General features: G+C 38.5%; 1 protein-coding gene across 7 annotated transcripts in view; it reads left to right on the top strand.

The window, feature by feature from the left end:
• The window catches only part of PPP1R9A (protein phosphatase 1 regulatory subunit 9A), a 139603-nt gene extending 113196 nt beyond the window's left edge, over positions 1-26407 (top strand). For 3 of the 7 annotated variants that reach the window (XM_050327092.1, XM_050327083.1, XM_050327100.1), the window contains exons 11-20: positions 55-226; positions 5388-5545; positions 6085-6385; positions 10325-10412; positions 10511-10588; positions 13744-13942; positions 16520-16639; positions 18524-18547; positions 19714-19896; positions 20817-26407. In XM_050327092.1, the coding sequence (XP_050183049.1) occupies positions 55-226; positions 5388-5545; positions 6085-6385; positions 10325-10412; positions 10511-10588; positions 13744-13942; positions 16520-16639; positions 18524-18547; positions 19714-19896; positions 20817-21029 (1536 nt within the window). In that variant the 3' untranslated portion in view covers positions 21030-26407. The remainder of the gene's footprint in view (positions 1-54; positions 227-5387; positions 5546-6084; positions 6386-10324; positions 10413-10510; positions 10589-13743; positions 13943-16519; positions 16640-18523; positions 18548-19713; positions 19897-20816) is intronic. The other 4 variants (XR_007630219.1, XM_050327114.1, XM_050327122.1 and 1 more) reach the window with 4 other exon arrangements.
• Positions 26408-27073: the final 666 nt, after the last annotated feature.

The following is a 27073-nucleotide window of genomic DNA, read 5'->3' as shown; positions in this document are numbered from 1 at the left end:
GGAGGGTTTATTGAGATATGTGTTATGGGTAATACTATGTTGTATTTCTTTCAGATACAAGACTTGGAAGCAGAAGTTTTCAGGCTAATGAAGCAAAATGGGAGCCAGGTTAACAATAACAACAACATTTTTGAAAGGCAAACATCTTTTGGAGAAGTTTCTAGAGGAGATCCAGTGGAAAATATAGATACTAAGCAAGTGACCTGCCTGGATGGCTTAAGTCAAGGTTGGTTTGAAATGAACCCTAACTCCTATGAATCGTGGATTGATTGGGGTTGGAAGAACCTTAAAGTTGATCTAGTCCCAACCTCCCTGCCATGTGCAGGGACACTCCCACTAGACCAGGTTGCTCAAGGCCTTGTCCAGTCTGACCATGAACACTGTCAAGGCAGTATCTCACCCTCCTCACAGTAAAGAATTTCTTCCTAATATCTAACCTAAATTTTCCCTCTTCCAATTTATATCCATCACTCCTTGTCCTGTCACTACATTTCCTGACAGAGTCCCACTTCAGCTTCCCAGTGCTGGAAGGTTGCTATGAGGTCCCCACGCAACCTGCTCTTCAACAGCCCAAACTTTTCTCAGCCTGTCTTTGTAGGGGGGTTGTGCTTCAGTTGTCTCAGCAACCTCATGACGTTCCTCTGGACTTGTTCCAACAGTTCCATGTCCTCCTTATGCTGGGGGCCCCAGAGCTGTACACAGCACTCCAGGTGGGGCCTCACAAAAGCAGAGTAGAGGGGCAGAATCACCTCCCTCAACCTGCTGGCCTCACTCCTTTTGATGCAGCTGAGGATTCCATTGGCTTTCTGGGCTATGAGCACACACTGCCAGCTCATGTTGAGTTTTTCATCAACCATCACCCTCAAGTCCTTCCCGCTGGGCAGCTCTCAGCCCCTTCTCTGCCCAACATGCAGGTGTGCCTGGGGTTACCCTGCCCCAGGTGTAGGGCCCTATAAGGTACCTAAACAACATGGTTATTGTTTAGGATTTAAAAGAAACAATTAATAATGCCGGGATTGATATTTTTCCAAAATTCAGTATCTAATGACAACTGTATCAGTGTTCTACCTAATAATGCCAATATAGAGTCCCAGAATAACTGTACAATGTATATTCTAAAAGAAATGGAAGTGACTAAGTGTTAATATAGCAAAGATCATTATTGATTGCTTAAAGCTTTCACTAGGATGCCATCAACATTTAGGTTTAATTCGATGCTTCTGGTATTTTAATAAAGTAGGAGGAAATTAATTGTGTTTTCTCCTGTGTTCCTAAATCTGTCCCTAATTACCCGACCACCAAAGATCAAACAAGAACAAAGTTACCAGAATGAGAAAACAATGTTATATCCACTATTTTTAATGGTTCTCTGCAAGTTCTAATTGCACCTTGGTACAGACATCAAAAGGAACCTTGTAGGTGGCACTCACCATTTCTCAGGATGGAACCTTTTATGAATAACATGCAAATTCTTTACAAGCACATTAATTAAAAAACTTAATCAGCTGTAGCACAGCCTGATTTACAACATCAGATTTGTAAGACTTTGTTCTACATTACCAAAGAAGCAAAACAGTTCATGCCAACACCGAGATCTGGATAGATGCTGTCAGCAGGGTGGCCGTGCCCTTTACTTGTTTCGTGTAGAAAAGATAATTCTTATTTTTAGAGTGTGCCAGTGAAAACATACAGATAACTTCCACAGCTTAGTTAAAGTTCTGTAATTACAAGTGGCTTCTCAGTGTTGAAGGATATGCAGAATTAAAGCCAATTTAGACCCACGGCCTTGGGAAAAAAACCTGTTTGATGCAGGAGTAGGCAATACTTATTCTGTATTCAGTAACGTCTTTGAAATCACATCTCAAAGATGTTGGAATTTTGACAAGGGAGCAACCAAACTTTGTTTCTATAAACTATAATATTATTTATTTCTGTGGTGAAAAAAATGCAATACATTGTGAAATAAATTAATTTCTAGCAAGTATAGAGGTGTTTTATTAAAATTGATATTTTAGCAATCATTTCATGTGTGGACCTAAGCAATATTGCTTTACAAAGAAATCAATGGGAATTACATTATTAACAAATGTAAATAAGAGCTAGTCCTGCTGAAATGATATTAGGTGATATGCAGACCTTGTGGAATTGGTTTCCACAAATCTTCACAGAGCTTCTTTCTATCAAATGTTTATTGTACTGAAATCTCTGAAGTTCAGAAAAGCACTCAGGATGAGAAGTCTGTATTTCTATTGTAGAGACTCAGTAAAAATATAAAACTTTTAATACTTAGCTGAACTGTTAACACAAAACCTTTCAGTAGTTTGCATCAGGAAAGGAAAGTATGTTTTCTTCACCTGACTCACAAAAATCATGTTTACATGTACTGTTGTAACAATGTCAAGACCCATTTATGGCTCAGGAGCTGAAATCCAGGAATTTATACATATTAAAAAAAAATATAAAATTCTTTCTACAAATTTGAAAATTCTTTGTATAGCATTAAAATTCTGCATGTCAATGCTTCAAAAGTATGTTTTCCAATTGATGCCTTTCCATGAAAATTTTCAAATAGCTGTCCATTTTCATTGCAAAAATTTTCTCTTGGAGCAATGCTACCAGTGTTAATTACTTATAGAATTAAAATAGATGAATTCAAATGCCCAAGTTTAATCACCTGAATACAAACACAAATTATTCGCTGGGAAAAACAGACAATTGGCAGTGATTTTTTGAAAGCTTAAACAGCATAGTTAGGCCTTAGATTCCAGGCTGGATTTGTGTTTTTAGGAGATTCCTAAATGTGCTGTAGCACTCTTTGACTTCCATATACCTTTTCCAGTAAATTCTGTATCAGTCTCTGAAGTCTGTATCAGACTGCAGTGTAGTGATACTTGCTCTGCAGACAAAGAGCCTAGGCATCCATATCATTCTTGTTTAACCCTTTTGAGAAAAGGACTTACCATTAACCCATGATGTTTGCAGAGGAGCTATAAATGTCAGGGAAGATGTCCATGATGTTCTGGAGTGCAAGCAGAATCCTTCTGGGTTCTGTGTGTTGTGCACGCTGCCTTTGTGACGTTCACATTGGTGCTTCAGTCTCTTTTCTGGCTCTTGCTTGGTGAGTATAACACGTACTCCCAGATCAAGCCTCTGCATTAGGTTCCTGGAGTAGGACTGCATGTACACAGCCACATCCCTTAGTTTTTGTTCAGAAGTTTGCAGAACTGTCTTCCTTCAAAAAATTAGGTTATGTAAAAATATCATATTTTAATTAAAATTATATCTCGTGTGGTTTTGCTTCCATGTGATCTGGGATATTTTATTGCATTCTTGCATATTAATAGACTTGAGAAGAAGTAATGGATGCAACTTGATGGTCACAAGTATTGAAGCATATCTCTTCCTAACACTGTTGGTGCTCTGGCCATGTTTAGCATCATGACAGACTGTACGACTCCTCAGGCTGTAACACAACCTCATACTGAGCTTAAGGGGCTGCCAGTAACATCAGTGGAAGTTAAAAGGAGAAAATCAAAACCATTGTGGCCCACAGAATTCTTCCGTTGCTTTGCCAGGGAATACTAGAAACCTGAGGATTGTGTTTCTCTTACAAATATATGATTTATTCTAAAAGTCCAGAAAAATACATAAAGTGCATTGTAGCTTTCTGATTTAGTGGTCATGAGCTGTAGCTACAGTAATGAATCAAGATACTTACTGAAAGGAGTCAGTGGTTTAAAATCTAAACAGTTCAGTGCTAAGGTTGTCTTTGACAATATTTACTCATCTCTGTGCAAGTGCCCATTCAAGCCACTTTGTGGCTGTACTTTTGGGTACTTTTGGATACCCAGGGACACAGTGTTTCACAGAAGGAGATTTTGAAGTCTATCAGCCTGTAAAATGGAAAACCAGTGGGAAGACAGGCAAGCTCTTCCCTGCTCCACGGTGGTACTGAAATAATTCAGATGGAAGACCATTGGAGTCAAGTGGTTAAACATCTGATAAAAGAAAGTCTAATTACATTTTCTCTGAGAGCAAAATAAAACCTGTTATGACTTTTATGTGAGAGATGTACCAGGCTCCCTAGTGGGTTGGGAGATTCCTAGGGAAATGTGTGATATGTGTGTTTGTGCTTAGAGTGAAGGCTAGCTGCTCTCTGCAGAAGTGGGAGCTGGAACTGGGGGTAACAGCACATGTGGCTGGAGCAGAGACTGTCTGACAGCAGCCCAGTTCCACTGCAATGACATGTGGTGAGCAGGACAGGACCAGTGATGAGGTGGAGGAAGCAGGAAGCTCCAGGCCCAGGTGGTATTTTGCTTTAACAAAGCCAGTATGACCAGTTGTGTGAATACTGTTTGCTTATTTTTAGTGTGAAAGGAAGGGATGTATGGAAATGTGTACTACTGAAAGAACAAATGTAAGCAGTTCAAGCCATGACAATGTGCAACTAACCTATGGAGTACTTAGGACAGAAGCCTAATTACAAGTCAGACAGTGCTAATTCTTTTGTATTATCCTGTGACTGGAAAATTTAACTCTTACTCAAACAAAAGTAAAAAATATCTCTAAGATCAGATTCTTATTAATTAGTGTGTTATGAATGCAGTACTTAGACAAGTAAATGAATCTAGTGGGTTATGGTTTATACTGTCAGGATTGAAAAAACAATGTTAAAACCATAAAGAATTCTTTCCTTTTCAGGTGTAAAATGCAAACACACCATTTAAAATGTTTTTTGTCTTAGTTACTACAGCTTTATAAAGTGATAAATTTACTGCAATACTCAGATTTCATTTGAGTGGATTACTGATAGCTAAGAAAAGTGCAACTCTCTGTTAGCTCTTGTTGTAGAGGCAAGCCATATATGAAGTGTTCAGTATTCTTTGCTCACAAGACATTCAGCAATAGGGTGGCTTTGAAACTAGGCAGGTAAGATGGTTTCATTGTTCCATTTTTTATACGAAATATTTCTCCAATTTTCATGTATCACATAGTGGTGTTTATGCTGTGATGGAGGAAAACTCTCTGCAGGCCAAGTACATGCAAGTCCTTCTGAAGTAGTCTAAGTGGACCTGCTTTCTGGGCTAGTATAGCTGGGTTTGTGTGGTCCTTCATGTAACTGTGGGAATAATTTGTTGAATTCTTAAGTATCTGGAATTGATTCTTTGCTATGCACTTACTGAATCTGTGTAGATAAACTTGTTTATGCAAATGACTTCTTTTTTCCAAGGGTACTTTTGCAGTTACAAAGATATAGGTACAAGTAAAATGTGTCTTTTCATAAATGATTCTATGCGAAGTGCATGTGCTTGCATGTACTTCCTCTGTTAGGAAGAAGTAGCGAAAGATTGTTCTGCTAAATAGCTCCAAATCATGTTTCTATACAGATTTCAATGAAGCAGTTCCAGAAACAGAGAGACTGGACTCCAAAGCTCTGAAGACTCGAGCTCAGCTGTCAGTGAAGAACAAGCGGCAGAGGCCTTCCAGGACCAGGCTGTACGACAGCATCAGTTCAACTGATGGAGAGGACAGCCTTGAACGAAAGGTGAGAAGGACTCTACCCTCTCTTTCAGGCTTCCTATGGAGTGCTAGATGGCCCCTGTAAGTCATTTCATTCTCTATCCTTTCACTGTAGCACAGGCAGTATTTATTCTTCTGTGGCCAGTCTGCTGAGAGTGTCCTTGAGTAATGTGCGAGTCCAGTCTCCTTTTGAGTCAGCACATCTGTTTTTTTTGGTTTTATTGTGTTTTGACTGGAATTATGGTCTTTTGGATTTACATGTGCTTTATAATGCAGAATTGGTCCTTTCATTTATGCAGGAGGTGACAGGAGCTGGAATTGTGCATTTCTCTATTTGTTAATTTTTTAACACAATTGTTTTGTCCTATTCTGATTTCTGTCTGAAAGCAACTACCAATAAACAACACTGTGTGTGCTGTCAAAGGGTAATGCCATGAATTACTAGAGCGTTTCATACAAATAGAAAGCTAAATAATGAATAAAAGAAGTGCATGTTCAAAGTAAATCTTGCTCTGTTTGCTTACTAAGTGGTATAACCTGCTTTATAATCTCTTATACCAACAGCCATCACACAGTTACAGTAGTCCCATGCACATTTCAAAATCACCACTGCCCTTATGCATGAGAGCATCCTCACCAGCATCAGATTCTGGTGCTTCCTCCCTCTCCCCTGTGGCTAGCAGTGCAGCAATCTCACTTGACAACCTAACTGAAAACCAAGAAGAAGAACAGCACCACAAAGGAGGTGTCCTTTCCCCATATGCTCGGGGAGACACTCCACTTTCGTCTCCTTCAAAATCTGGGCACAGCTCTGAAGCATCTCCTTTGCATCACCCAGCTGGCAGGAATATTTTACAAGATAAAGGTATTACTATTTTTTTTACAATAAATTGATGCATCATTTTGCTCACTTACACCTACTTTATGACCCTTTGTTGTGTAGTAGGACCTTAGTAACTAGAAGGTCATCATATTGTAACTTCTTTTGTCTACCTGGAAGTCAGAAAATTACAAACGACCTTGTCTGATGGTATAAGAAAAGGACAAGGTTTAAAATGGGATAGGGAACTGCTTACTTTCTTTTTTTTTTTTTTTTTCTTTCTTGGAACTCACTGAAAAAAAACCAGGGAAGTTGCCTTTAAGAGAATGTTGTATTGTGTTTTTTAAAAACAAGAGTATTTGACCTTGGGACATCTGTATTACAAAAATGTGATTTTGGCACTGCTAGATGATTTTTCTGGAGGGTGCGGAAAGGAGTGTAAAGCAAGAACAACAGATTGTAGCTTTCAATTGCTGAGAGGCAGCACAGTCTAGGTTTAACATGAGGTTGGTGTCTGTGCACTCTTCATTTACAGAAATAAAAAACAGAAGGTAATTTTTGGGGGAGATTGTCCTCATTGGTTTTAATTTAATTCATATTCTTTAAATTCTAGCTGGATAACAGGATGCAATCATACATAGCTCAGGTAAAGTGGTAAACACCAGTTTATTATATGAATTAACAATATGATATGTCACAGAACACTGAGCTCTCCTTTTCAGATGCCTTTGGAAGTGAAAATTAGCATTTGACACAACTTTAGCATTCTTAGCTATGCACCTTGCAATCTCAAACTATCACATAAGCTAAAATATGATAAAAATAAGATAAAAACCATTTATAGTGAGAGATACAGGAATAGGTCTAGATAGGTTCATGACAGACTGGCTTACTTGAATTAACTTAAAAGAACAATTAATTTATTGTTATGTTTTTGTGGGTTAAATTGTTAATGTTTCAAAGTTAAATTCAGTATTTGAGTTTTGCCAGTAAAAATAAGGGTGTGAACGTAAGAGTGTGACTTTCCAAACTCATACTTCAGCTTGAGTGCGATTGGTTTGTCAGGAAAGCCCTAAATCCTGCATTGCCAACTGATGTACAAAAAATACCTTGATCAAATTTTAGTGGAAACTAGCCTTGTAGTGTAAGGAATAGGGTGTTACATTCCACCTACTCTGTCACTCTTTCCATTTTAGGTTTGAAAAATAATCTCTGTCTAAATATTGATGTCACGCTTTCCCCGCTGTGACCATTAAGTAAACAACCTGTGCTTTTGTGTGTATCCAGGTTCTGATGAGTAGTACATTAGAATTAACCAGAGAGATTTAGTTTCAAATGGAAAAATTGCATTAATAAGTCCTAAAAAAAACCAAACTGTACTAAAGCAGTTGTTTGGCAACAAGTGTTGTAGCAATACTATTTTGACTGTTAATTTGGCTGTTAAATTCATACAGCTCAGAAAATAAAAAGAGACATTGTATCTGTTCTATGTGTTCAGGTGAGGTTGTTTTTTTTATCAAAGATGTAAAGAGACCACATCTGTGGACAAATGTGTGTCCATTGGTAAATCTCTCATTAGCAAAAGTGAGCATTAGCAAGCTTACTCTTCTTTTGTTCTTTATTCTTATGAGATCCTGCAGTGTTGTGGTGGAGGGGGCTGCAGTGGTGTGAGATGAGTTTCATTGCAAAATGATGAGGAATTTTGCTTATTTGGCTTTTAATTACAGCTTTTTCATGTGTATGTGATGAATTTGTTTTCTTCAGTTCTGCCTGCTTTGTACAACAGCATCCTTTGATAAGGCCGTGAGGTGACCCCTGTGGGCAGTACTGAGGCTGCCTGCAACTGGTGTGTGACCCTGGGGAAGAAAGTTAGGTCTAATCTCCATTCACATCCATCAGCCACAGATGGCTTACACACCAGCTTGAGGCTGGAAGTGATGGATTAAACAGCTTCTGTGTGGTTTATCCTGAGGAATTGGCTTTCCCTTAACCTCTCTGAAGAACAAGGAGTTGGGGAAGGTGGACCCATCCCAGGTGGCTGAAGTGCCCTCCTGCCCCGACAGGGCACCTGCAGCTCTGGCTCATGGTCACTGCCATGTGCCAAGCACTGTGTACTTCCCTGTAGATTCAGATCTACTCTGCTATGAGGCTGGTTTTGGGACCTAGCCTATCCATTTGCCACTGTATCCCATAGCCAGCACAAGTATTTTCCCCAGGAAGTCATCGTTATTCAGAGGGCCCTGGCTGGCCCAAGCTGTGTGAGAGGAGGAGTATTGTGGTACAAGAGCCTGAATAGAAATTTGTCATACCAGGTAGCTGCTACATGTCCTTGTGAGCTCTCCAGATGTTTTTTTTCTACTACAGCAGCAAAACCTCCATTTCACTGGCTTTGATTAAGAAGTTTCTCAAAACACCACACTGTCCCTTGGCCCCCAAGCCTGTGAATAGCTAGTGTGAAAACAAACTTTGCAAGTTTTTACTTGAAAGTGGCAATTTTGGCAGTGATTAAATGAGAAATGTTCATTAAAGGTGAAAGAGGAATGATAAGAGGAGACAGAAGAGGAGTGTACATGGTGTAAGGTTGATGCAGAGTGTGTATTGCTTAAAGTTCTCTTCAACTTCCCTGGAGAATGGATTTCTTCTGAGGAGACTTCACCTTGCTTTTGTCATTTTCATATTACTTTTTTTTTGTTTGCTTTTGGCATGAGATTACTTGTCATTTGCTCTTTAATTTTTTTTTTTTTAACAAAAGGACTTGTGTTGGTAGAAACAGTATGGCTTTTAGAGTGTGGGTATTGCAGGAGGCTTAGTTTCCTGCTTTTCTAAGGATTTATGAATCAGTTGCACACTGAATTTTTCACTTGAATGAAAAGTTGGGCAGATATTATCCTCAAAGCAGCTCACAAAATTCTATACACAGAGTTGACTGTCCTGTGGTAGTGCTGTGGTATTTTAGGTTATTTCTGAGGGCTTAATTTATATCAACCACAGTAGGAGAAATCCACAAACCCAGCGGTGCTCTCAGTTAAAAGTTACTCTGTGTCTGAGGTCACATTGCAAAAGCCACCAAACCACAAGTGATATGAGTGAATGACCTTCATTTACTTCCTCTAGAGTATTTGGGAACAGTCCTTATGTTTTAAGAGTAACTGTGTCTGAATTTTTTAACTACCGTATGTTTTCTTTTGGCTTCCATATAGATTTCACAGGATGTTTTCCAGACTCAGATTCATTGTTTTGGCTTTATAGGTACTGCAGACTGTTTCCTCTCTAGGCTTTGACAGTGTTTGTAGAAGAGATCAAAAATTGATAGACATCTCAGGGCAGATTGATTAACTAAGCTACTTTTAGTTCTTTCTTTCTTTGTTTGTTTTTGGGGGTTGTTTGTTTGTTGGGGTTTTTTTTTTGTTTTGGTTTGAGTTGCATTGGGTTTGGTTTTTGGTTGGTTGGTTTTTTTAAAAATCAGAGTGGTTAGATTTCAAGTTAAATGTTTAGTTTGACAAAGATGTTCAGGCTAAACAGATAAACTGTTTTGTACCATGTCCATCATAAAGAGTACCCTTGGCTCCAAATTGAAAGCAAGCATTTCAGGAGTCATTTTGGAAGTAAACATACATACAAAATGAATTCTGTAAAAAGAAACTCACAGCTGCTGCTGAGTTTAAAAATGGATTCATTGTGTTATTTACCTGTAAATCTTTTGTGTTGTTTGATTTATTACATATTCATTAAAACTCAACCAAAATTACCTTTCCATTTCCTGCAATTAAAATAAGGTTTCTTCATGTGTATTTTCAAATTCTGATTTTTCCTATTCGTGTTCATACCATCTTCCTAAAAGTGAGAATTCCCCTATTTAAATTGTGTACTCACACAAATGTTCGTTTGCATATCTAGTTATGAAAAAATACACAAGGTGTTCTGGATGGAAAGTAGCATTTAAAATTAATAATGTACATTCTTCCATGTACAAATGTATCCTAGATGGTGCCACATGTGCTCAGGCAGCAAGAACAGCTAGCCCTACTATAGGGCATACAGAAAGACTAAAGCGAAAACTTGCAGATCTTGGGTAAGCATTTTGTTATAAAAAATACTTCTTTTTTTCATAAAAAGGATTGAAAGTAAAATTTCGAAGATATTTCCTGATGTTTTCTAATATTTTTGTAGGGCTCCCTTGAGAAGGAGTTCAAACAAGGGCAAGAAGCGGAAAGAGAAAGAAGCTATTAGGGTGACCTATGGCAGTAGGTATGGGTGAAAAATTGAGGATGCAAAAAATGGTATGCCAGAAAAATGGGAAAAACCTGATCATCCCAGCAGATGGAGCATTAACAGTCCCACTGACTTCATAAATAAATGTTAAGCTTTGAGATAACCTTCTGAGCTTACAGACCTGGATTCCTTGGCTAAGAAAAAACTAACATATGATCTAAAAATACTTGGAGGTTTATGATGTCAAAGAATCATAGAATATCTCAAGGTGGAAGTGACTCACAAGGATCATGATGTCCAACTCGATCACTACTGCTGTTGCATCCACTAATGGGATTTGCAGAAATAGATTTTCAGAGCAGGCTTACAAGATGCACACAGTCAGTTGATAAAACCCATGAACCAGAAACCTTGACACAATTCCATATATTTTTTTTTTTAAAAAGCCCCCAGAGCGAGGTTGGGCAGCAGCTGTTCACTGCAGCTTTGCGGTGCCCGCATTAGGAAGGCTTTCAGAAGGTTTTTTTTTAAATGAAGATGAACATCAGAAGTTGAAAATTGATAGGAAAAATGCTGATTGCATGTCACGTCACCAACTTTCAGGCAAGGAATTGTGAATTCCTTGTGAGATCTGAGGAGACCACATCGCCAGCAGCTGGACTCCGAATAAATAAATGAATATGCAAAATGACAGTAGGCAATCTTTTCTGCAAAAGCTACTGTAGAATTTTACTCGAAACCTCTCCTTATGTAGTCATGAGTCTGATAAAATCAAAGCTACAGGCATGATACCTGATTCCAGGTGTGAAAGACATTAATGTCAGGAGGGCTAAGCAAACTTAATATGTTCCAAAACGCTGGAAAGGACATACCAACTCAAAAACTGCACATAAAACAATGCAAAAGAAAACCTACGTGATAAAAGTGCTGTTGGAAGAAAGCAAAGCTTGAATGCTACTCAGAAAACCATTATGGTGGAAAAGTAGTATGTAGCCATTTGTGAAGTTCTCCTGACAGTCTAATATATGGGGACCCTGTGACAAGTATATTGTGTAGCTCTGTGAAATCAGAAAAGCAAAAGAAACCTTAGACTGCTAACTTGCACCCTCAGGCACACTGTACCAAAGTGCAGTGTTCTGTCTCAGCATACATTTGTACATTTGTATCCTGCAAATACCTGGCAGGATCTTTGGTGATCTCAGGCAGCACTTGTTGCCTCTGTGCTGGTGTCTGAAAACATGTTGCATTGTGTCTGCTTGCAGTGTGACCTGGAGTTAGTGATGCTCACTGCTGGGTTTCCCTAGTGACAGGGGGAGATTTGTTGAAGCCAAATCTGCACTTCTGTGTGGCTGTGAGGCAGTTAGTGCCCTTAGCAGGGTATTAGACATCATGCAGCATTTGCATACCAAGGCACAGGGCAGGGGAAATGAATGTATACTTGTTTGTAAGAACTTGATATGTCCCTTATACCAATACACTGTTACAGATGTTTGTGAGATCCCATAGGTACCTTCCCTAGAGACATCAGATCTCAACATAGAGAGATCAGTTGCTTATTAGACCATTTGATCTATCAGTTATTTGTGTTGATGCTTAATATTTCTTTATTACAGTTCAATATTTCAGCATTACAGTTGCTAAAAGTAAAGTTTCATACTACTTTCAAAGTCTAAATTCATGAGCATTTGTAATTCTCACTGTGCCTCTATAAACTGGAAGGTTATTATTTCAGTACAACTTTTTAAACAGCCACTGTCTCTTCTTTTGTTACTAACTCCAAAGAACTTGCCTCAGAAGAAATGTAAGGATGTTTTCTCTACAAGTCCAAAGCTGTATAAGCTCTTTGAAAGAAGGAACATGATGAAAAGACAGCATCCTGTTATAATTATATCAATTACAGCAACTGATTGATGTAGAATTAATCACACTTTTAGATGGATGTTGCATGCATTATTTTGCCATTGCCAGAAAGTAGCACTCAGGATCTGTAAATAAAATCCTGAATTATTTCCTAAAACTACCATTAATATTAGATACAAAAAAATTCCCATTTAAATAAGAAGCACATATTTCCCTACCTGAAGCGAGGTGATTTGGGGAACATAATTTTTTTTTTCTTTCTACTTTCAAGCAAGATTAGAGGACAAGGGAGAAGTATAGGACTAGGTCAGATATATCTTTCTTTATGTAGTTAAATGGAAGTAGGATTCTCCTTCTGCTTCCATAGGTGGGAGTCCTTTGACAACCTCACTTTATCCATACAGAAAAGAGGCTCCACAATATACAAAGATCTAGTGATTATGATAATTGTAATTTAGAAGCTGTCCAGAAGCATGAAGTTGAGGGAGATTTACATGCGTGGCTTTTACACATGGGTGCTAAGAGCAGTGGGATTTTAATACTCTGAAGCAGTAATGTAGATGTTGATGTAATTAATATGATTCTGTGACATATGCATAAGTTTTTTGAGGCAGACACTTTGCATAGTTATTTTTAATTTACATACTATAATACTGAGTTGATATACTTTGTGAATAATTTAGGCATTTTAGTTTGTAACTGTTACCTTTGCCTTGATCACTGCAATCTTTGTTACTACAAAGAGAGAAGCTGATAAAGTCCCATAGCTGTTTCTTTAATTTTTCTATAATATTTTTAATATTTAATAAATTTAAAAGCAAGATGATAGTACTTCATTGATATTTAGCTGTTATAACCAAGACACATCTCCATAGATGGATACAGATGCATCTAATTCGTTCTGTCTCTGCTTGAAATCCAAGCCAAATCTCTGGGAACCAGAACCTGCTTGGGTCAGTGCTGAGCCTAATTATTTAATCATGCTGAGAGACCACTGTGGCTCAGAAATGCACAAACACAACATGTGGCTTCTTGACAGAGCTGGTTCTCATCCGAACGGTGGGAGTTACAGGCATTTTCAGCTGGCATCTGTCTCTATTTGCTGGGTGTATGTTGTCTAAGAGACCTTGATGTAGAAAAAGAATCAAAAGAACACAATTTCTTCTTCTTCTGAGAGAGGGATTTCAGGCATGCCCCTACCAGCTGCGTGCCACTCAGTTCTTTAGTCAGTTACAGGAAATGTCACTCTTTTCACAATTAACTGCCTCTAGCATTTTGTTTTCTGTACTTTTGTAGTCTAACACATATTCCTACTCCTTTCTCCTAAACAGGACTGTCAGAGAGATGCTGCAGAAATCATCAAACACAAAATCTTTAGCAGAGCGATCCTCCTCTCTCCCACACTGTGTACCATTCACATGGTATGGAGAGAGTGGCAAGGGATCCAATTCTTCTAGCAACCTGCCATCGCCTACCAGCTCAACTGAACCCTCCTCTGAAAATTTAAGTCCAGCTAAAAAAGGGTCAAAGGTAGAAAATAAAAACTACCTTATTCCCACTGTGTTGAGTAGCATAATTGGCTTTGTGTTTCTGGAAAAAAGAACAGGCCAATATGTGACTACTACAATAAACAGTGCATGGTGTTCATTGTACGGTAACAGCCCATCCAAACAGAACATCTCTGTCATTGTACCATTTCACATTCTACCTTTTTACTCTGTCTTAATGTACATTATTTCAGTAAACTAACTGTGGTGTGCTCTACCGTAACAAAAGCAAGTGGTGCCAGTGGAAATTAGCATTTGGATCCACTGAACAAATGCTAGATTTATGTGTTCAGTTATAGATATTTTCTTCATTCTTCAGGACTGGTAGTAGGAATACGTACCCGTGTTCAAATGAGGTGTTTGCGAGTGAAGAAATGCTGTATGCTGTCAGTCATCTGCCTTTTCTCCCCCAGTAATGAAATCTGTTTGTCATGCATGCTTGATGTTGGATTTAATTCTCTGTATGAAGATGCTTGAACTGTAAATATGAACTATTGTAATTAATACATCTGTGTGATGTACCCTTTCTATGTGCATGAATGTTTCAGCATGATTATTCCTTAAATAACCCTTCCCTTATTGTAATATATTCATGTTTATTTTCACTTCTGGAAAATACTTCTCTGCCTGTATCTTCCTATGACTTATAGCAGTTAATTTTTTATATTGATCTGGTAAAAAGAAACAGATATGGTTCTCAACTTTATGTACAGGACTATGAATCAAAAATCTAATTTCTCTGTCTTCTACCATCAAATGCATGTTCATAATAGCAGTTTCCACAGGCATTTCTTACTCTTGATGCCCAAAGCTGGTGATGCCTTACTTCTGCTGTGCACTAAACTATTCAAGGTCATAGCTGTTCTTGTGTTACCTGGCAGGGAGAGCTACACAAGGCTTACCCCAGTCAAAATCAGATTAATAGAGAAGACAACCAATGAAATCTCTGAAGATTAAAGAGAAATTAATCAGTTACGTCTTTCTTCTGGAAAACAAAATAATTACTGGAGCTGTAAATCCTTTTTGTGTCTTTAAACAAACATTGTATGAAAATAATTTTCAAACAGGGAAAAAAAGCGCACCCTTTTAGATAATACTAGGTTGAGGCTTTAGGGAGTTGTCCTGCTATCATAATTATTAGCAGGCCTTAGCTATCTTGTGGTTTTCCTATAGAAAATTAAATTTTAAAGGCCTAAATTTATTGAAGAACTGAAGCTTGCACAAAGTAGAGGTGAAAGAAAAAACAGAGTACTTCAAAAAGAAAAATATGTTCTTCACATAACAGGCGGTAGAGCTGTTGAACTCCTGGCCTAAGAATGCTGTGTGGGCTAAGGAAGCAGCTAAGGAAGCTGCTCAGGTTTGCTTCTCCTCTAAAAAGAACTGGGAAAAACAGAACAGGAATTCTAAATGTAGGTGAGAGAAAACTGATCACAAAAACATTCTTATATTCTCTCTAAAGTCTTCAAGCTCTTAAATTAAGAGTGCCTGTACTGCTATTCAGGCTTTCAGAGCACAGCATACCAATATTAAGTTGGATTTCCAACAAAACTTAAGAGGATCAAGACTTGATATTTTTTGGAAGACTTTGTGTTTTCAGGAAAGATAGGTCAAATATCTTGGGGGGGCAGATAAAAGGATACCTTTTTTAGTGTTGTTTTTATTGTTTCACTTTTTAAAGTGAACATCAAAGATGAATTTAATGCTCATTTAAATATTAGAGTAGAGAAAAGAGGTCTCTCTATTGTCAAGTGTATTTTCAAGTTAAATGGAGTATCAGGGTGTCCTTAATTTTTTATATATTTTGGTTTCTTTATTGTTCTCCCTCTAACGTGAAATACTTCCTAATTTTTGTCTTATTCTAATGGTAATTCTGTTGTATTCTTGAAAAATATATGCCTTCTTTTGCTATCATTTGCTGTAAGGTGTGATGTCTCTCACTGGTTTGTTAAGAAAAAAGAGGGTTTGTTTTATGGTTTTTAGTTCAGTAAATAATATTCAATATCCAAAGATGTCTTTTACTTTCATTTTTTTTCTAAAGGCATAGACAAACAGGGAGGATCCTTTCACTTTTCTGGGAGAGTATTTGGGACTCAGAAATGGATTCACATGATAATCTTCTTGCTCTTTCAATAGGAATTTTCACTTCTCTCTTTTCATTAATTCTCTGTCCTATTCTTTGTGCTACTGCCTGTGCTACTCTGCTCCTAAATATTTGGAGGACAGTAAATGCTAGTGATTAACCTGCAGAAGCAGTAATTTAGCTCCAGGATGAGAGCCAGCATCTTAAGAGTCTGGAAATTGCTTTAAGACACCTTTGTTATTCATTGAGGCATTAAGCTGGTAAAAGTGTCTCTTGAAGTACACAGCGGTAAAAATACTGTGTATTCTATAAATATTAACAATACAAAAAATTAGGCTTCCTCATGTGCATTTTAATTGGTTTGGTAAATGATTGAAATCACTCCTGAGCTATGCCAACATGGAAGACAAAAAGCAAATTTCCCTTCTAGATGCACATATGCAATCATTTGTTCATTCTTACTCCTCTTTTTCTCCACAGAATTTTACGTTCAACGATGATTTCAGTCCCAGCAGCACAAGTTCAGCTGATTTGAGTGGTTTAGGAGCAGAACCTAAAACCCCAGGCTTCTCACACTCCTTAGCATTGTCATCAGATGAGGTATGCTGATGAAATTGCTTAATTTGGGAAATAGTTATTTTCTTTCTCCTATGGCATCTTGCTTGATTGCTCGAATAATAAAGGGAATGTTTTAGGCAATAGAATTGGAGAAGAAAATTAATCTTGTTTTCTAGATTAAGATTTTTCTTGTTCTTATAATAGTGACTTTAAATAAATGCCCTGTGGTAATGACTTTAAATAAATGCCCTGTGGTATAATCGTAGGGAAGTGGAAGGCAGTTGGTTTCCTAAGAGACGCTGTATCCTCAGACTCTATATCCTCACACGTTTCAATAAATTTTCCCTACACTCTAAATATATACATGTGAACCCATGTAAATACACTATGTATATGTAAATACACTAAATTAGGCATAACTGAGACAATTTTGATATACTAAAGCTACACTATAGTATGGTAAATATGGTTGAGATGTAAGGTGAATTAACCCACACTAATTTTTACCCTGATAAAATGACCTGTACATGCAGTAGTTGTGTGTTAATGTACCTGAATGTATGTGTATTGATTATAATGTGTGTGTTAATCCACTTTGCATTCTTTGTGTTTGCTTTGCACAGTGGATTTGAATTCAGTTACTTAAAACCAGAGTTTTAAACAGTGATAAAGTAAAAGGCATTCCTAACCCTATAAATCAGTGATATAATTGAGCTGCATATAATGTACTGAAAATATCTTTTTACAGTACTAGTTCTGTAACTCGGTTGTCTGTGAGGTTGCACAATTTGACAGTAGCTGACAGCAAATCCTGTGGACTCAGGAAACCTGTGCATTTGTTCCTTTACAAACACTCCATACGAACTTCACATTTTTCATGTGAGATTTGAGCCAGATTTTTTTTCCCAGGCATAAGGAACTTGAAGCACCTTTTTTTTTTTTTTTGTATGATAGGTTTTTCTATTACTGCTTCCATGGTTTACTTGGTTTTAAGAATGAAGGCTGTTCTGCACAACCCATTTGCCAAACTACAAATCTATAAACCCAACCATTTTTGGACGTTCTTTACTGCAGGTCATTAAGGGCAGTCATTTATAACAAGAGGAGACTGCAGAACAGGCCTGTATATCCTGTGAATTACTGAAAACAGCAAAGTCATCATTTGCACTTTATTTACTGTTAGTACTATCTTAATAATACTACCATGTTTAATACCCCCTATATTATGTATTTGAGTGTGACAATGTCCTGTTCTGAGTGGTATTGAATTAAAAGCTTGAAAATGCTTTTGTTTTGTATGTTTAACTCCCTATCACTTCTAAAATATCAAGCCTGAACAGTCTATAAAAATGAATGTGTTTTCTGGATGTCGTGTTTGATGAATGTGTTGGCTGTGTGCCAAATTGCTGCCTCCAAATCAGGCAGCGTGTTCAGCAAGAGCTGCAGTGGAAACCACCCCAGCCACCCTGGCCGGGAGTTAAGCCAGTGCTGCTCCTCAGCCTCTCATAGTGCATTGCTGCAAGCACTGCTTTGCTCTGGCTCCTCCAGCAGCTCAGACATGATTATTTGAAGAGGATGAAAGGGTGAGGAGGGAATCCAGTTCTTGTAGGCAGTTCTCTTGTAATTAAGGAGCTTTTGCTCTTGGAAATGGAGCTTGATAGCACCAGTTCTAGAATATCAAGATAAGGAATTTCATTGACATAGTGTCAGGTTTAGCTGCCAAATCACGTGTGTGCTGAGCTTTCAACATAACTCTTTGCTTCTGGAAATAATTTTTTTAAAAGAAATCTTTGTTGTTTTGAGTAGCCGTATCTGTTTGCAAATCTTGGTGCTGCCCTTACCTGAACTTTTACATGCTGTTACATGTTTGATATTGTGTTTCTATAATGCTTTTCTTTCCCATTTCTTTGTTGCTCCCTTACTCAGAGCCTGGATATGATTGATGATGAGGTGAGATACTAGTGTGCTTGTGGTGAATCGTATGACCATCTTGTGGCAATGAATCGTCTCTTTTGCAGAGTCACATTTCTTGTTTTGTGGTTTTGTGTGGTGAAATCCCCTGTTGGAGCAGAACGCGCAGGTGTCGCTGGCTCCTCTTTCCTTGTCTTGAGTTCCCCTCTCCTTTGTGCTAAGAGTTTTCAAGGCCACAGCAAACTGCAGTTTTTGCACTATGCTGGGAGAAGCAGGAGGGGCAGTGTCAAAGCAAATCTACAAGGCCAAGCGTCAGCTGCACTGAGCTCCTGCTGGCAACAAGGGAAGGAAAAGATAGTGCTTAAACCATCTTTTCCCCAGCTCTGAGAACTGGACAGCCAGAGGCTGAGAGAGCTCCCAGCATCATCTAACCCAGTGTAAAAGCTGCTGTAACAGCAGACAGCTGCTGCAAGCTGTAGCAGCTGCTTTGCTGACCACAGCCAGGACAGAGTAGCTTTTGTTTCAGCCCCCTGGGTGGAATAAAATGGCAGAGAAGGGACATGGGGCTACTCCAGCAGCTGATGTCCCACCTGCCCTTTGTGGTGCAATTTGTGCTGGGGCTGCAGAGAGCAGAGCCAGGGCTGTGGGAATCGCTGTGTGTTCCCTACTGCTCCTCTGTGTCATCTCATGAGTCTTCCATAGATAGTACCAGTCTCACTTGCTGTTTGATGTCATCACTTTAAACTTTGCAGTGGTTTTTTGATGGTTTCTTTTTCCCCTCAAATTTCTTGTTTTATAGCTTAAACAAATCCTAAATATCTGTGAATGAGCCAAGGAGGTGGAATGCACAATTCATTGCATCCTTTAGAAACCTTCTCATTTGAAGGACAAAAATCTTGAGGGGGATTCAAGCATACCTGGTTTGAATTGTGCTGCCTGGCCCTTTCAGTCCCTATTTGGGTTAGAAGGAATGCCAGTTCTTTTTTTTTCTATTATTATATAGATAAAAGATTTTTTGGGTACCTTGTACTTGTTCTTGTGTGTCTGGTTAGATAGAGATGTAATATAGCAGTGTGAAATTGTTATTACTGTAGTGTAAAGATAGTACAGATACCTCTGCTCTGCTGCTGGCCATTTGTGCAGGAAAATGTCGTTACTCATCTATGTTACCCTTTCAGTAATAATGTAGCATGTTTTTGTCACAGATCCTTGACGATGGACAATCACCTAAGCACAGTCACTGTCAGAGCCGTGCTGTTCACGAGTGGAGCGTGCAGCAGGTTTCCCACTGGTTAATGAGCCTGAACCTTGAACAGTATGTTTCCGAATTCAGTGCCCAGAACATTAACGGGGAGCATCTCCTTCAGCTGGATGGGAGTAAGCTCAAGGTAATTACTGGGCTTCAAGAGTAACTTTTTTTGTCATTTACATAATCTTAAAGGCAGTAAGAATTTGTTCAGAAAGCAGTAAATCCCTGCATGTGGAGTGGTGATAGACTAGAATAATAACACAGAATATAAAGCCACAGCAACACTTCAAGAAATTCCCAAATGCACTTGGATTCAGAAGCTTCAGAAATAGAGGGCAATTGCTTTGTGAAATTCCTTGGTGTATATAATGTACCCATATTTGCATGTGTAAATCATATAGCAGCTTGTGTAAGTATATATTTCTTATCCAGCTTTGTTCTGTGAAAGGGTGATTCAGAGAGGATAGTACACAGAAACGTCAGAGCTAGCAACAGAATAATGGATTAGTGAGATAGTGGAGGCATAAGCTGATACCAGTTGTACTATATTAGAACTAAATATAGTTTTGATGCATAAAGTATGCATTGTTTCTTGTAGTGAAAATAAAAGCCTACTTCTGTCAAAAATAATTACAGGAAGGAGTTGTGGGAAGCTTAGCAGATCTGAAAGTCCAAGTTTGGTGTTTCCCTTCTGCATTTTTTGGATGGCACTTCACTCACTCTAAGGGTTTTAGAGGAGTACCAGTGAACTTTTGACTAAGGCATAGCAGTGAAAATTGGGAAGTCATGTTCTATGTAGACTTAGATGACTTCAAGAAAATAGTTTATTTGCCTTATTTGATCAATGAAATCAATATTGATAGTGGCAATGAGGTCTCATTCGTTAATATTCTAGAAGGGGAAGGCATGCAAAGTAGTACTTACAGATCAGATCTGAGTCTGTCTCAGATCTACTTAGTTGTTACTGTCTTCTACCTAAGAGTTACTATTAGAATATGGAAAAAAATTGTGACAGATTAAACTACCTGAAATTCTTTAATTTTGTTTTCCCCACTTCAGGCTCTTGGTATGACATCTTCCCAGGACAGAGCAATCATTAAAAAAAAGCTAAAGGAAATGAAAGCATCCTTGGAGAAGGCTCGCAAAGCTCAAGAGAAAATGGAAAAGCAAAGGGAAAAGCTTCGGAAGAAGGAACAAGAGCAATTGCAGAGGAGATCGAAGAAGACAGACAAGTGTTCATCAGATGCAACAGAGGGCACTAATGAGCAGTGATTAGCAGAAGTGCTGCTGCGTTCGGAAAGTGGAGGCACGTCAAGGGAAGAGGAACTCATATCCACTCTGGTGCCCCTTCAGCTTTATTGTATTCATCACCCAAGACTGTGTACAGAGAAATGGGGCTATGCATAGAACGACTAGGGAAATTTATATTGTGTAGTTTTCTTTTCCCGCATATCCAGTTCACGCTTGTTGCTGTTGCCATGTGAAACAACCCCAGCCCTTCGGTTTGTTCTGTTCTTGTTGACAGCTAACAGATTTCATATTTGTGTGGTGGTGTTTCCTTCCAAACTACTCTTCTCTATTGAGCTGTGTGTGTTTGGTCACTTCAGTAACCAGCATGATGCCGAGGAGCATGGTCCACTGCTTCACCTCTTCTGAATAGGATGGCCAGTCAATACGATTGGTGAACATTTCTTCAGCTGGGTAAAAGGAGTTGTGCTCTGTCTGATAAGACTTGACTTCACTTTCTAACTGGAAGTTCACCTTCTTTATGGTGTTTGGATACTCAGTTCCAGCTGCTGGAGTAAGTTATATCTTGTGTCAGTACCTTTAAGCGACACTGCTCTGGAAACACAACTGTTCAGTGACTTCTTCTTATACACTGGAGATAAAGACAGGAGAGTCAATATTCCCCCTGGGTAAAAGGCAGGAGGTGAAACTCTTTCTGTTAACTGTACAATAGTTAATCCAGGAAGGAGGCAAAGCCTTAAATGGTTATGTGGGTTTACACAGAAATCTGAGGATAACATTTATCCTTTAGATATCTGAGCAAGGATAAATTTCTAACTAGAGCACAGCGTATATATCTGTATAAATTTCATTGTGCTCCCAGTGTGTAGGCAACTTTCTTATAGCACACTCTGCTTTCTTTTTCATGTGTTTTGAACAGAAAACTAGGTTTAGTTTGTTTTGAGGTTTTTGTTGTGGTTTTTTTTTCTAGGAAAAACACCACATCTTCAGATTCATTCTCCAATAAGCATTGGGAGAATAAGCTTTGTGCTGTGCTGTCATGAAGCTGTTGTTGGAAACAACTTGAGTCTGCTAAAGATTTCCATTTTTTACAGAACTGCACTTTAAAAAGAGGAAGACGAGTGATTCTGGTTAAAATTAAATTCAGTACATTGCTTTTAAGGTCAGTGCTGCCATGGAGGTGATGGCTACTAAGTCCAAAAGCTCTCATATTTTAACTGCTTTGATTGATGCGTTTAAAGAATATCCCCACCAAAACCTGCATTTTTGGGCATTGGCTGTAGAATGTTGGCTTAGCAGTAGTCATATCTTTCAGAGATTCCTGTGGTGCGTGAGGCCATCAGTGAAGCCTGCTTTGTAGTTTTGATTATGACAAACAGAAGCAGTGTAGGGTGTTACTGCCCCTTAAGAGCAGTATTAAACTATATAGTATTTCTTCAAAAGAATGGGGAGACAACAGGCAAATGTCCACAATGAGAAGCTAGGGGGTATTAGCTCTATGGTTGAAGCTAACTGGGGAGCAGTTGAGAAGCACCACTTCCTATTCATGCATGCCAGAAGTGGCAGTCTTCATCTAGTTGTGCCAACCATATTGATTTAGATGGTGATGCAAAGTTAGAATCTTGAACTTAAAAAACATGCCACCCTGAAATTGCAGATACTGAATTCTTTTGAAGAAAATGTCTGTTTTAGTTTGGCTTGGCTTCTCTTCTGCTCTGTACTTTGCGGCATTCAGATTTGTTTCTGCAAAGTTCTCTGAAGCTCAGGTTTGAAACACGTGGGGTGCACTGCTTATAGTTACATTTCTTTTGGTTCTAATAATTTCTTTGACATAGAAAATGGTCTATAAACTGAGAGAGTATAGTTCATTCAAAAGTAATGCACAGCAGATCTACTTAGCATTATCTTTTTTTTTTTCCTTCCAAATCCAATTTCTACAGGTTTTTGATGTATATTTTATTCAGCTCTAAAACTGAAATTGCCATAAAAGATACTTTCTGATATTTCTAAAGGCTTGTGATATTTTTCTTGACATAGACCACTGGCAGAAAAATATACCTGCTAACAAAAATTACACATTGCAGTAAATCTTGCCGTGCTCTTTGTAGGAGAAAAATTATACAAATATGTAATGGCCTCATAAAACTACCATTCTTTGAGTAGGAGAAGTTATCTGGAAGAAACTGGAAATTTAATCTTTTAAATACAATGTTGATAAATGCATTTGATGATGATTTTCTTTTTAAATTATGTTTACACTGTAGTAATGTTTAAGTGGTTGTATATAGTAATCTAAGGTGGTGTCCCCGTTTTATGTTCTTTGTTTTCTTAGAAACCTGAGCAGACTGCTTGACTGAGCTTTCATTCTTGCTGCTTAGAACAGTGCCTAGTTAATCTCTTTGTAAATTGTGTTCTTATTCTGCAGAATAACTAATTCAACTTAAGTCCTTTAAGTATTCAGGGGATTTTTACTGCTTTGTGATAATGTCATTTTGTTATTCTCAGACTACAAAAAAAAAAAAAACCAAACAAAAGCCTAACTTAAAAAAATAGTTGCTTAAATTTAAAATAAAACTATTAAAATGTATTTTGATCAATATGTGAAAACTAAGCAAACAGAACAATGTCAAGAATTTTGCTCTTCTTTCTGTGTTAAAAGAGATTTATGTGGTTCCTTTTAATAAATATGACAACTCAATCTTTGGATGTGTAGAAATGTCACTGGATAACAGACATAAGGCACAGTTTGAAACTTTTCTTGCTGTTCTATGGGATCTTTAAAATTGTGTTGCCTTTTTTCCCCTTGTATTGTGTAATGACATATGAAACAAAAGATGGATGTCTCATCATTCTTAAGTTCCTGTAAACCAATGCTAAGTCAGACTAATGTGGGGTTTGATGTAATACGAAGAAACAAATTTCTATGCTAAATGACTGGCAGACTTTCTCTTTTGGCTCACCTGCGGGTGTACCTGTTGCCTACTTTGTGTATTTATTTCTGGAGCTAAAGCTGTTTTGGTCAGTCTGCCTGGCCACCGTTAGACTGCTGTGCAGGCAGTGTGGCGTTTCCATGCGCTTGGGTCATCATTACACCCGGGTGACCACAGGAGGCTGATGAATTATTTTCTCCCTGGTTTGGGTGGTAGGCCAGTTCTGTAGACTCTAGTTTCTGCCCATTGCTGCAGTATTGCCAGGCTGTGAATATGTTGAGCCTCTAAAAAGGTGAAGAAAGGAGAGTTAGCAAAAAATGGAACTCTCAGAAACAGAAGATAAAAGATACAACACTGCAAGTTACTTTAGTCCTGAAAAACCTACTATTATGCTGACATTGTGAAGGGAGTTGTACCTCCTTGCTCTGTTCAAATCAGCCAAACATACTGACATTAATTACTTCCAGCTTGTATTTTCCCATGTGGTGGGTTGCTGCACCCATGCAGCTTCCATGTTAAAACTCCTAATTTGGTTTCAGTCTGCCCAGGGAGATCAAGACCAGGGTGTCAGGAAGGAGCAGAGCTCATTCATTGGAGTGCACAGAGATTGCCCACTGCTGTTTGCACTTCATCCCCTGCTCTGAGCAGGTCTGGTGGGGGTTGCTGTAAGTGGAGCCTATCCTAGATCATGGCTTAGAATTGCACAGTGGAACAGAAACCAGGAATAAAAAGCTGAACAGAGTTGGGTGATGTTTATATTTCAGTGTATACAAATACTTTTGTATTTTTTTAACTTCTTAAATTTTTTTTGCAATGGCACCTGTTGTGCCGTGACTGTAGTCTGCTGCAGGGATACCGCAGGAATCAAGCTTCGCTAGAATTACTGAGCAGCTTTCTCTGAAACTTGCCAGCCCTCAGCTCTCATTAACATTCAGAGATTTTTGACACTGAGCATTAGGGTTCCTCATACTTTATTGCTTCCATCAAGGCCTCCTCTCCTCCTGAGCTGCTCCACCTTCACCTCCTGGCTCACAGACTGGCAAGTAAGAGGTGGGCAATGTTTATCATTTTTGAGAATTAATTGTGTTTCACTTCTAAGAGGAAGAAATGCCACTCTTGCTAATAGTGCAAAATCCAGTTCTACAGTAGTAAGGAAGGGGATCCTCATTTACTTGAGTTCCAGTATTCTAGGAAGGAAACCCTTTTTTTCTATTTTTAATCCCAACTTTGATTTCTATTGTAGTGCTTTCAGCAGCTCGTTTTTGAGCAGGATGACAGGTCTCATTCGAGGCAACTTGCCCACTCACGACAGTGGAGTGTGGTCGTCTGCACATAGCACAGTCCCTTTTGTTAGCCTCCTCTATGGATTTCACTGTACCTTTTCCACTTCTAAAACTGATTTTTCAAAGCTGTGACACCTTAGTTCTCAGCTGTGACACTGAGCCCTCCAATCCCTCAATATAAAATGAGCTTTCTGCTCCTAACTGGCCATACTAACTGGTACTTCTGCTCTCGCCATTAAGTAATTATTTTAAAAATGCACATCTTACAGGAAGGTTTGGCTATAGTGCCTTGGGCTTCCTGTTTCTTTGGGAAGTGTGGACTGTGGTAAGAACAAGCTGTAGGGTTTGTGAAACTTGCAGCGTTAGGCAGGTCTCTTCTTCCAGAGTGAAGAGGGCTCACAGTTCATGAGATCGGATCCAACCCACAATAAACCAGGAGCCTGGGCCTCCTACCAGGTTTCCAGTGGGAGGTTTGCCACTGACCCCAGTGGAAATGGATTTGAGCCCCATTGTGGAAGTGTCTGAATCACAGGGAACCAGACATAAGGAATAACCAGCCCGCTTGAAAGTGGAGAGTGCCCAGTGAACCTCTTCTGACTATACTTTCCCATGCACATTTAATGTCTGAACAACTGCTTTCATATTTCCCAGTCATGTTGTGATGGTATCTCACTGGTCACTGACAAGTGTTACACATATTGCTAGAAGACCAGGCAGCTAAAAGACTAAGATGCACTGTGCTCACTGTAAAAATTGGCTTCTTACATTGTTTCTTTTTATATGGTTAAAGAGATGGTTGCACTCCAGATTTTTTCATTTTTCTTGTCTTTTTTTAAAGAGATCAAATGTATATGAAGTGCATGTTATCCTGAACTTTTTGTTTGTACATCTTGATGTCTGATCACCTGCATGAAGGACACAGTAGTGCCATGTCTGAGCTTGTTCTCTTGTGCTTGGTTGATATGAACTTCTCTAGATTGTTGAGTTTTCCCCAAGATGACTTTGGTTAATATTTAGTTATTGGGAGACATCAAAACAAAACATCATGGTGGCCCTTTGTTTTCTTACAGTTTAAATACAAACAACAAAGCCTTGTGGTTTAATTTGTTAGTGTAAATAAATTTCTTGCCAATGAGTATTATTGTTGTTAGACAACGAATGCAATAAAATGAGAAATCCTGAATCTTTATTAGAATTTGTATCGAGTCCTCACTTTTCTGACCATTTGTTGGTCATTCCAGAAGAAATACTAAATGGTAAGCACAACTGGACAGCTGCATGGGTCAGACTGGGGGGTGGGGTTGGATGTGGACCTTGCCCTGCTTGTTCTTTCCTTCCTTCTGCTTGGCCAAAGATTATTTTAATCCTAACTCATGGCCAAATTGGCATGATTCACAGGCCTCCAAGTGGGTCTCATTTACAATCTGTAATTATGTAAAAGGAAGTGGGAAAAAAAAAAGTAAGGAAAGATAATTACTCTTTTTTCATATGCCAATGAAAAGTAAAGTGCAATCTTTTGCTGCAGGTTGATGTAAAAATAGGCTGCTTTCATGCTGATACTGGTCAGTGTTTGTTTAAAAGACCTGGATTACTTTTGGTATATAAAAAAATTCACCCATTTTATATTTAAGTGTAGCTTAGTTACAACAGGCACTTTGCACACTCGAAGTACAGCAGTTCTTCTACTGAACATGTTTAATATGTCTTTATTTATTTGATTTTAGTAAAGCATTAAGCAAGGGAAAAACAGAGGGTGCAGACTGTCCAATTTGTGTAGTCATTTCAGCGGATTTACATCTGGCAGAATCTAGGCCAAATACTCTGCACTTAATCTGTCTAACCCAGTTTGTGTTTC

Source organism: Myiozetetes cayanensis, unplaced genomic scaffold, assembly GCF_022539395.1.
Source record: "Myiozetetes cayanensis isolate MyiCay16 unplaced genomic scaffold, myiCay2020 scf1, whole genome shotgun sequence".
Taxonomy (NCBI): Eukaryota; Metazoa; Chordata; class Aves; order Passeriformes; family Tyrannidae; genus Myiozetetes; species Myiozetetes cayanensis.
Note: the sequence above shows the minus strand (reverse complement) of the source record. Positions and strands in the feature narration are given on the sequence as shown.